We start from the raw sequence: 11,847 nt of genomic DNA on the forward strand, positions 1-11,847 counted from the left end.
GCTTTTTGCATTAAACCCAAACCCAAAAAATCTTTGCTAGACTAAGGATTCCCCATGTTATCTTCTGTGGGTATTATGGTTTCAGTCTTATGTCTAAGTCAGTCATCTATTTCAACCTGATTTTTGGGTATGGTGTAGGAGAAGGATCCATTCAGTCTTTTGCATGTGAATATCTAGTTTTCCTAACACTATTTATTGAAGAGACTATCTTTTCCCCATTATGTATTCTTAGTTGATTGTATCTGTATGGTTTTATTTCTGGGCTCTATATTCTATTCCAGTGGTCTGTGTGTCTGTTTTTATGTCAGTACCATACTGTTTTGTCTCCTATAATTTTGTAATATAATTTGGAATCAGAATTTGTGACATTTCTAGTTTTATTTTTCATTCTCAAGATTGTTTTGGTTATTTGGAGTCTTTTGTGGGTCCATATAAATTTTAGGATTTTTTTTTCTATTTATGTGTAAAGTGTTATTGGAATTTTGATAGGGATTGCATGGAGCTAGATTGTTTTGATTAATATGGGAACATATTAACAATAATTCTTATAGTTCATGAATGTGGGATATCTTTACATTTTATTGTGCCCTTTTCAGTTTATCTCATTAGTGTCTCAAAGTTCTCAGTGTAGAGATCTTTTATCTTATGGTAAAATTTGTTCCTATGTATTTTATTTTTTTTGATGCTTTGTAAGTGGGATTGTTAATTGCTTAATTTCTTTTCTGGACATTTTATTGTTAGTGTATAGAAACACAACTGTTTTTTTGTATACTGATTTCGTATTTTGCAACTCTAATGAATTAATTTACTAGTTCTGCAGTTCTACAGTTTTATAGGATTGTAGTTGTAGATTTGAGCTGGATCATGTCGCTGCTGCTGGGTCTGTAGTGAAGTCTGATGTCAGGACTCTTTGCAGGGTTTTGGGCAGTTGGTGTGGGTCCTCGCTGATCCTTGGATGGGGGAAATTTAGAACCATGGTCTTTTATTTTTAATTATTTTTTTCAGCTTAACAGTATTCATTGTTTTTGCACCACACCCAGTGCCCCATGCAATCCGTGCCCTCTCTAATACCCACCACCTGGTTCCCCCAACCTCCTACCCCCCACCCCTTCAAAACTCTCAGATTGTTTTTCAGAGTCCATAGTCTCTCATGGTTCACCTCCCCTTCCAATTTCTCTCAATTCCCTTCTCTTCTCCATCTCTCCTTGTCCTCCATGCTATTTGTTATGCCCCAAAAATAGGTGAAACCATATGATAATTGACTGTCTCTGCTTGACTTATTTTACTCAGCATAATCTCTTCCAGTCCTGTCCATGTTGCTACAAAAGTTGGGTATTCATCCTTTCTGATGGAGGCAGAACCATGGTCTAAAGGACTAGTGCTGAGACAAGTGTCTGCTTTAGAGTCTGTAGTGGGGTCTGCAGATGACATGCCTCTTACCAGATGCAGGAACAGGGTTGCTCTCACAGGGTCCCTATTAGGGGCCCTGCCAAGGCTGTGGATGTGTACCTAGGTAAACAGAATTAACCTCAGACCATGGCTGAGAGGGGCTATAGCCAAATCACTAGGCTAATTCAACCTCTGCAGTTTTACTGAGATAAACCAGCAGGTCTCTGGCAATACTGATGGGCATGTCTCTTGCCAGTTCTATGAGCAGACAGAATTGCTCTCAAACTGGCTGGGCAGAACTGGTGCCATATCACAGGCTGCTTCAGAGGCCATGTTCAGGACCAATTCTAAATTCATTTTCTGTGCAAGATGTATTTTTTTTTAAAGATTTTATTTATTTATTTGACAGAGAGAGAGAGACACAGCGAGAGAAGGAACAGAAGCGGGTGTGTGGGGGGAGAAGCCAGCTTCCTGTTGAGCAAGGACCCAGTGAGGGGCTCCATCCCATGACCCTGGGATCATGACCTGAGCTGAAGTCAGACACTTAACAACTGAGCCACCCAGGCACCCTGCCAGATGTATTTTTCAAGAGCAGTTTAACATAGTCTAAGTACATTGATTGTATCAATAAACAAGTACTCATTGATTGGCAGTTGTGCTCTTTCCCATGTTATCAGAAAAAAAGAATCAGAAATAATTCCCACTCACTTGGAATAGGCAACAAGTCTATGTTAATCCAACCACCTGCTGTGATAATCCAGTAAGACCTTGAGTGGTAGACATTCTGCAGAACATCACACTAGCCCACTATATCAATGACATCATACTAATTGGATTGGACAAACAAGAAGTGGATAGTTTACTAGAAACTACAGAGGGTGGGAGAAAACACTACGTGGATGTGGAGTTCCACCATATTAGTAAAACTGATGTTTTTCTAACATACTGGCATAAATAGCATCAATGCTCTCCCTTAGTGACATCAGCACAGCATCAGATTGCTGGTGTCCTTCCCTGAGAATCTGATTTTCAGCTTCATAGGGCCTGATCTCTAAGCTTTTAGGTTTTTAATAATTCCAACTTTCCCCCTTCGTTGTCCCAGAACTAACGGTGGTATCTGGGTTATTCGATTTTGAGCTTTTTTTCCTTTTTGTTTTGGTTTGACATTGTTTATTACTTTAGTGATCTCTTTTTTTACATTAAGTTCACTATATTACAATACTTTATATCTGTCGACTGATACAGAATGGTTCTGGAAAACAGATCGTCAAAAATGGTAGTTTGGGACTACTGTGATCTTATTTTGTGGCTTCAACACAATGCTTACTAACTTGTCTATTCTAGTGGGATTCCAGTAATCCTTAATAATCTAGTAATCTAGTAATTCTAGGAAACTAGTAATCTAGTATTTAATGATATAATATTTCAGTTATTTTCAGTAGATTGTGCTGTGACCACTGGATATTTACATGGAAAGGAATGAAGTTCATATACACAATCTCACATTATAAAAAAATTAACTCAAAATGGATTGTACCTGAAAGCAATATTAGTACTATAAAACTCAGAAAAATTCATAAATGTATATATATCTCTCTAGGCATTATTTGGTTATATAATGTTTTCTTATAATACCAAAAGCATAAGAGACAAGATAGAAAATACTTACTCAAAATGGAAATTTTTTATGTTTCAAAGGGTACCATCAAGAAAGTGAAAATACAATCCATAAGGGCAAGATATTTGCAAATCATATATCTAATAAGAGACTTATATTCAGAACATTCAAAAAACTTTTATAAATCAACAATAAGAGGCTCAATTTAAAAGTTGTTAAAAAATTGAAGTATAGAGTTTTCTTTTGCGGGGGGTTGAAATCTTTTTATTTCACCACAAAAATTTCATAGCAAAAAAAAAAAAATTTCATATGAGCACACATGAAAAACGTCTGAGTAAAAAAAAAAAAATGCCCCCAAACTTTTACTGTTCCTTAAAAATACACGTTAAACTCCAAACTTATACCACCCAGTTCAATGGGATCATCCAAACATTAATATTACATTAAGATGCTTATTTTTTAAGTAATAAAAAACTCTTAGTAAAGTATATATTTTGATAGGTTTAATTTTAAGTTTACATCGTTAAAACTATACTCAAGGTTTTTTAAACAAAGTCAAAAAATGGGCAAAAACATGACCAGACACTTCTCCAAAGAAGACATACAAATGGCTAATGGACACATGAAAAAGTCTTCATCATCATTAGGGAAAATCAAATCAAAACCACATTGAGATACCACTTTATACCAGTTAGAATGGCAAAAATGAACAAGGCAAGAAACGACTGATGTTGGAGAAGTTGTGGGAAAGGCGAACCTCTTACACTGTTGGTGGGAATGCAAATTGGTGTAGCCACTTTGGAAAACAGTGTGGAGGTTCCTCAGAAAATTAAAAATAGAGCTACCTTATGACCCTGCAATTGCATTTACTGGGTATTTACCCCAAAGATACAGATGTAGTGTAAAGAAGGGCCATGTGTACCCCAATGTTCATTGCGGCAATGGCCACAGTCGCCAAACTGTGGAAAGAGCCAAGATGCCCTTCAATCAATGAATGGATAAAGAAGATGTGGTTCATATATACAATGGAGTATTACTCAGCTATCAGAAGGGATAAATACCCAACTTTTGCATCAACATAGACAGGATTGGAAGAGATTATGCTAAGTGAAATAAATCAAATAGAGAAAGTCAATTATCATATGGTTTCACTTATTTGTGGAACAAAGGAATAGCATGGAGGACATTAGGAGAAGGGAAAAATAAAAGGGGAGAAATCGAGGTGGAAGACAAACCACGAGAGATTATGGACTCTGGGTTTTAGTAGGGGGATGGGTGAAATAAGTATACAGTTTTCCAATGAAGATATGCAGATAATAATAAGAAGATGAAAATGTGCTTTGTTGTAAGCCAATGAGGAAAACAGTTTGTCAGTTTCTCAAAATGTTATTCTTATAAATGTTTTAAATTCTAGTTCAGACATCTTACTTATGCCTGTATTGGTTAAGTGCCTGGCTATGAGTTCTATTTCCTGTTCTTTCTTTTGGGGTGAATTTCTCTACTTCATCATTTTGTCCAGAAAAGAAAAGAAGAAAGATAAAAAAGTCCAAAACAACAAAAACAAAGGAAAAAACAAAACAAAACAAGCAAAAACAACTGGATCCTGAGTGTGTTTTTGGTCTGTTTTTTAAGAGTCTAAATTCAGGTGCCTGGATGGCTCAGTTGGTTAAACGTCTGCTTTCAACTCAGGTTGTGATCCCACTGTCTTGGGGTCAGAACCCTGCATAGGGCTCCCTACTCAGTGAGGAGCCAGCTTCTCTTTCTCCCTTTGCAGCTCCACTGCTTGTGTTCTCTCTCAAATGAATGAATAAAATCTTAAAAAAAAAAAAACCCTAGATCCAAAAATAAAAAAATAAAATGAAGTAAATTGAAAATAAAGTAAAAAATATGTAAATTATAAAAATAATAAAAAATAAAAGGAATTGAAAAAATAATAATACAAATAAAAGTACAAAGGAGGCTAGATACTATTTTCCACTAGAGCTGAAACTTTGCAGCCCTCTAGGATCAATAAACTTGGTATGAGTGAGTTTTTTGTGCTGGTCTTCTGGGGGAGGGGCATGTTGTGCTGATTCTCTAGCTGGCCCTGGTGGAAATGTGTCCCCAGGATGCAAGGGGTCAGGGTTTGGTGTAAGCGTCTCCTGTATCCACTAGGTGGCACTGTTTTGCTCCCTCAAGGTTTTTGGCGCTGATGGGTGGGATAAATCTCTGCTTCCTGGCCTGGGAGCTGAAAAGTTCGTGCCCTCATTCTTCAGTGAGCTTTCACAGAAGAGCAGCCAATCACTCCTCTTGTTTCCCCAGTTTCTGTCAGAGCCCTGTCTTCACCCTGCCTGTGTCTGAGCAATTTTATTTCAGGCGTGCAACTGAATTTCAAAATGCCAAATTTTAGGGATTCCCAGAGCGCAGATCCACATTGTTCTTCTGGGAAAAGGTCTTGCTTTGCCTTTCCTGCTGGCCAGCTGTCCAGGAAAGCAGCAACACAATTGCAGGGCAGTTCACAGTTTATGGCAATATAGAGCAGAAAGCTGGCACCAGCAGTTGTTGTTCTCAGCTGGCTACTACACTCCTCTGCCTGGGAACAGTGCCCCACTTAGGTGACACCAGTTCTTGTGTGACCCAGGGGATCCTCAGACCACCCTGTCACTCTTGGGATTCTGCCCCACTTCACCACCTAACCACCTTGAAGCCAGGCATTTCACCCGTGGTAGCAGACATCTAAAGCTCAGATTTTGTGCTCTGCTTCTTATAATACTTTGTGGTAGCCTCTGTAAGCAGGCTCCCTCCCTGCCATCATATCCACAGCTGTATTTACCCCGATTCAAGTCTCCACACCTCCTACCTTCCAAAAGTGTGGTCATTTTTCTTTTTATAGGCCTGCAGGACTTTTCTCTCTGACCTCCAATTGATTTTTTCTCTCTGACCACAGAATGATTTGATAACTTTCTAGCTGTGTTTGAAGGGTGAGACAAGCTTAGGGTCTTCTACCTCCACCATTTTTTTTTTTAAAGATTTTATTTATTTATTTGACAGAGAGAAATTACAAGTACACTGAGAGGCAGGCAGAGAGAGAGAGAAGGAAGCAGGCTCCCTGCTGAGCAGAGAGCCCGATGCGGGACTCAATCCCAGGACCCTGAGATCATGACCTGAGCCGAAGGCAGCGGCTTAACCCACTGAGCCACCCAGGCGCCCCACTACCTCCACCATCTTAACTCCTCCACCCCATCCAAGATAATTGAAAATATGTGTCAATAAAAAGTTTAAAAAAAAGATATGCATCCACCCAAAAACTTGTACAAGAGTTTTTATGGCAGCATTATTCATAATACACAAAAAGTGAAACAACTGACCCATGGATAAGTAAAATGTTGTGGCATGTCCATACAATGGAATATTGTTTGGTAATAAAAGGTAATGAAGAACTGATCCATGTACAATATGGATGAGTCTTGAAGATATTTTACTACTTTTGAAAATATCACAATAACCTTGAAAATATTTATACTAAGTTAAAGAAGCCAGTCAAAAAGACGAGAGTAGATTAGTGATTGTCAGAAGATAGAGGAAGAGGGGAATGGAGAGTAGCTGCTGGAGGGTACAGGGTTTCATTGTGTGCTGACGAAAATGTTCTAAAATTAGTGATAATGATTGCACAACTCTGAATATCCTAAAACCACTGAATTGTGCACTTCAAAAAAGGTAATTTTTTTGTACATGAATTATATTTTGATGAAGCTTTTATAAAAAATAAAAAGGTCAGAAAACTATAGAAAATAAGTTGTCAATTATTGTCGTAATTAAGTGCCTTGATCAAACAAGCAGCTGCTGAACTTTCCTGTTATGGCAGCAGTGATGACCAAAAGCACTGTGGCTTGGGTGGCTTTCTCTGAGTGTACTGGAGCGTTGGTAGAAAGAAAATGACAAGGTCAGATCTTTAAAATCTTAGCTGAAGTCATGGCCAGTGAAGTGGAGAGCTTCCATGACAGCCATTATCTTCTTTCTGTTAGCTACAGTGCTGATCTTGCTGTAAATTAGATGTAAAATTTCACTGTGTCAATTTCAGGATTATAAAATTGAGTTCAAAGTATTACTAGTCTCTCACAAGCAAGTTAGGATGTTGGTTGGCAGTAATACCACCAGTCTGGACTAAAACAGAGACAATTCAAATTTAAAAGAGACTTCTGTGCCTCCATACTTTGATGAGTGGGAAACAGGCTAAGAAAGCTACTCTGGTACAAACCCAGATCATTTCTAATGGAAACAGAAAATGACTCAGAGGGTGGAGCCTGGAGCCAACAGCCATAGAGAAAAATTCCTAAAAAGCAAACCCGAGGGGTGCCTGAGTGGCACAGGCAGTTAAGAGTCTCACTGTTGGTTCCAGTTCAGGTTGTGATCTCAGGATTGTGAGATCAAACCCCATCATAGCCTATGTGCTGAATGCAGAGTCTGCTTGGAGTTTCTCTCTCCCTTTCCCTCTGCCCCTCTACATACATGCTCTCTCTCTCTCTGTCTGTCTGTCTCTCCCTCTCAAATGAATAAATAAATCTTTAAAAAGTAAAATGCAAACCTGAGAACTAAATCAATGAACATTCCTTTCCCTGCTCTGTTGTCAGCTGCGGCTGACATAAGAAATACAGACTGGGTGGCTTAAACAATAGAAATGTATTTTCTCATAGTTCTGGAGTCTAGCAGCTCAAGAGCAAGGTGTTGACAAGTTTGCTGTCTCCTGAGGACTCTCTCCTTGGCTGCTTTCTCACTGTGTCTTCACATGGCCTTTTCTCTGTGTGTACACATTCTTGGTGTCTCTTCCTCTTCCACTGAATTCTGGAACCATCCTAATCACCTCATTTAATCTTAATTACATAATTATAGGCCACATTTCAAATATAGTCACATTGGAGGTGAGGGCTTCAACATATAAGTCTTGGGGAATGCAATTCAGATTTTAACACCTTGGAAAAGAAGGAATCGGTGCCATGTTCTCATGTGGATTTCAGAATTACTATGGCGAATGGACTTCTTTTTGTCTTCTGATTCCATTTTTTACATTTTGAAACAAAAACAAAGTTATAGAAAACTTGAGAGTATAGTAAAAAGGCTTTTCTGCCCCTAAACCATCATCCCCAAATACTTTAATGTGCCTTTCTAAGAAATAAAAGTATTCTCCAATGTGACCCAATACAATCATCAACTCAAGAAATTAACATGGATACATCACTACCATTTAATCTTCAGAACTTCATTATAGTTTTGTCAGTGTGTGTGTGTGTGTGTGTGTGTGTGTGTGTGTGTGCACGCATGCCTGTGTCTATGCAAAAATAACCCAGTTCAGAATTATTTAGTGCATTTAGTTGCAGTGTCATTTTGGGCCCTTGGGAAATAGTAGAGAGCTCTAACAGAGTTAGAGGTATATGAGGTTTACTGAGGGTTCATCTGTGAAAAATAAAGGGGAGAGGCAGGAGGCACAGCCAGGGAAAGCTTTTAAACTGAGATACTAGAACAGACACCTAAGAAAGGAAGAGGGAAGGAAGGAGGAGGATTGGTGAAGAGGAACCTCAGACTGTGAAGCAGCTCTGAGAAAGTCTTAGCTAGTTCTGTGGGGGAACTCTGGCTCAAAGATTTCCTTCACTGGCTCAGACCTGGCACCTTCACCCCATCTTTAGTTGGGGACTGCTTGTGGGAAGAACATGGCCTTTGTTTAAATGTGAGGGACACCTGGGTAGTTCATTCAGTTAAGCATCTGCCTTCAGCTCAGGTCATGAACTCAGGGTCTTGGGATTGAGCCCCACTTCTAACTCTGTGGTTAGTGGGGAGTCTTTTTGTCCCTCTGCCCCTCCCCACACTCATGCTCTCTCTCTCACTCTCAAATAAATTAAAAAAAAATGCTGTGGTGAATCATAAGTGTACTAAAGCTGGAGACTATCAGCTTTCTACTTTCCTCATAGCAGATTAGTGTTTTTTTCCCTTGGAGATTTGTATGGCATACCTTCATGGTGGCCACATTTGTCATGTGTCTTTAGTTTCTCTTCCATAGATCTAGGTTCTTAGATCTTTTCCTGAATGTTTGTGAACATTTAATAGGCCAGTTATTTTGTACAATGTTCTTCAATCTGGGTTTGTTTTATATACTTCAGGATTAAATTCTGGTTAGATATCTTTGACAGAAATAGATAGCACTTTCATTTATTGCATTCTGTCATCCCACTTAGAGTAATTTTTACTTTGATTAAAGTGTTGTCTGCCAGCCCACTTCACTCACTGTAAAGTAAGTCTCTCTGTTTTTTATTAGTAAGCAGATTGTGAGGAGGTACTTTGAAACTTAGCAAATACCTCATAAGACTTTCAGTTTATTCATTTATTTATTTGTAAGGATTCACAGTTCCCTATTTTATTGAATAGATATAAATCTGTTGCCAAGTTGTCCCTGATTTATTTGATGGGAACTCATTCAAGTCCTTTTGGTAGGCACATGTAAATCTTTAAAAACTTCCTTGCTCTTTAGAAGGATGCTGTTTAGTCTCCATGTATTTGGGTTCTTTCCAAACTTCCTTTTGTGGTTGAGTTCTAGCTTTAGAGCATTGTGGTCTGAAAATATGCAGGGAATGATCCCAATCTTTTGATACCGGTTGAGTCCTGATTTAGGACCCAGGATGTGATCTATTCTGGAGAATGTTCCATGTGCACTAGAGAAGAATGTCTATTCTGTTGCTTTGGGATGAAATGTTCTGAATATATCTGTGATGTCCATCTGGTCCAGTGTTTCGTTTAAGGCCTTTATTTCCTTGCTGATCCTTTGCTTGGATGATCTGTCCATTTCAGTGAGGGGAGTGTTAAAGTCCCCTACTATTATTGTATTATTGTTGACGTGTTTCTTTGATTTTGTTATTAATTGGTTTATATAGTTGGCTGCTCCCACGTTGGGGGCATAGATATTTAAAATTGTTAAATCTTCTTGTTGGACAGACCCTTTGAGTATGATATAGTGTCCTTCCTCATCTCTTATTATAGTCTTTGGCTTAAAATCTAATTGATCTGATATAAGGATTGCCACTCCTGCTTTCTTCTGATGTCCATTAGCATGGTAAATTCTTTTCCACCCCCTCACTTTAAATCTGGAGGTGTCTTCGGGCTTAAAATGAGTTTCTTGGAGACATTGGGGAGGGTATGTGCTTTGGTGAGTGCTGTGAAGTGTGTAAACCTGGTGATTCACACACCTGTACCCCTGGGGATAAAAATATATGTTTATAAAAAATAAAAAATTAATAAAAAAAAAACAAAAAACAACAAAAAAAAACTTCCTTGCTTTTTGGTGCAGAGAAGATGCTCCAAGCTCATTTTGTGCTTTCTGTTTCCTAGCTCAGGAATCAGCTATTTTCTCAGAGTCCTGGATCCTATTAATGGAACATAGTAGGTATGCTCATTGATGTTGGCACATCACTGTGCTAGGACCTCTCAGTGGCAGATTTATTTCTGTATTTATTCATGTATATTGAAAACCACGAATTTATACTGGTACTTTCAATTCCAACTAACACTACAGGGTTCATTCTAATTTTTATTCTTTCTGTATTTGTTGTACCTTTTCTGACAGTGAGTAGTCTAATAATTTATTGATTTATTAATGTATGTGATAATCCCTCTGTATGCCATTGTATCTCTCTCTCTGTTCAGTGTACTGAACACTTTTCTAACTTTATCACTTCCTAAAATTGCTTGCCCAGTTACCCCATCCCTCTCCACTCTCTTCAACCCACTTGGACCTTGATACTCCTTCTGATACTCCCTCCTACACTCCTTCTGATACTCCATGAACACCCACTACGCTCTGCTAGACCAGTTGGCTTTACAGATGAATTATTCATAAAATTAGGGAGAAAAAGAAGAAAGGAATTCCTTTCTTTTAAACAGGAGTGGATATTGCGGTTATCTTGTCAGATCTCTGTACCCAGGAACTTCATGCATTATTTTAAATGACAAGATTCTGGACTAATGCCTGCTACCATAATGAAGCAAGCCTTTTGGGGGAGAAGTTGAATATATTTTACATGTGGGAGGGACGTACTTAGTCAGGATCAGAGAGTGGACTGTATGGTTGATCGTGTTTCCAAAGATGTCCCAAAGAATAAAACTATCTTAAATCCTCTTTAAAAGTGACCTTGCCATTTCCCTATCAAGAGGTGGTATCTTCTCCTCCATTTATATATAAACTGGTCTTTTGAGCTATATTGATCAATAGAATACAAGGGAAATGATGCTGTGTAGCTTCTGCTGTTGCCTCCTGGAACTTCTGGGGGGCAGAACCAAGAAGCTCTAGTTTACAGAATCAGCTGAGCTTCCAGCCAACAACTAGAAGCTATTTAAGTGATCTTTTAGGCAATTCCAGGTGTAATCATGTCTCCAGATAATTACAGCCTATGCCAACACTGTGTGGAGGAAGGAATTTCAGGTGGAGTTCAGTAAATGCAGTTTTATGAAATAATACATAGTTTGGGTTGTTCTAAATCACTAAATTTTGGTATAATTATGCAGTCACATATAATTAAAACAGACTGGGATGCTAAACTTGAATAGTGACATCTGAGTGGACTTAGATGAGACTAAGAATCTTTGATTTGATGTTTATTTATTTGGTTCTCTATATATTTAGAATTTATAACAGAATATTTATACTATACTAAGCTCTATAAGAGTGTTTCAGGTTCAGCCTAGCTCACCACTGTATCTCTAATGCATAACAAATCTGCTAATACATAGCAGGTGCCCAACAAAGTACACATTGAAAATGAATAAGTGAAGGAGTCAATCCCATTTACAATTGCACCCAAAACCATAAGATACCTATG

At 38.3% G+C, this 11,847-nt stretch overlaps 1 protein-coding gene across 1 annotated transcript in view; it reads right to left on the minus strand.

Annotated features, from left to right (window-relative positions):
- Nucleotides 1-5,392: 5,392 nt before the first annotated feature.
- LOC131999304 (olfactory receptor 11H6-like) overlaps nucleotides 5,393-11,847 on the minus strand; it is a 31,654-nt gene continuing 25,199 nt past the window's right edge. Inside the window, exon 4 of the mRNA XM_059372088.1 lies at nucleotides 5,393-5,466. Within this exon, the coding sequence (XP_059228071.1) occupies nucleotides 5,393-5,466 (74 nt within the window). The remainder of the gene's footprint in view (nucleotides 5,467-11,847) is intronic.

Source organism: Mustela nigripes, chromosome 13 (genome assembly GCF_022355385.1).
Source record: "Mustela nigripes isolate SB6536 chromosome 13, MUSNIG.SB6536, whole genome shotgun sequence".
NCBI lineage: Eukaryota > Metazoa > Chordata > Mammalia > Carnivora > Mustelidae > Mustela > Mustela nigripes.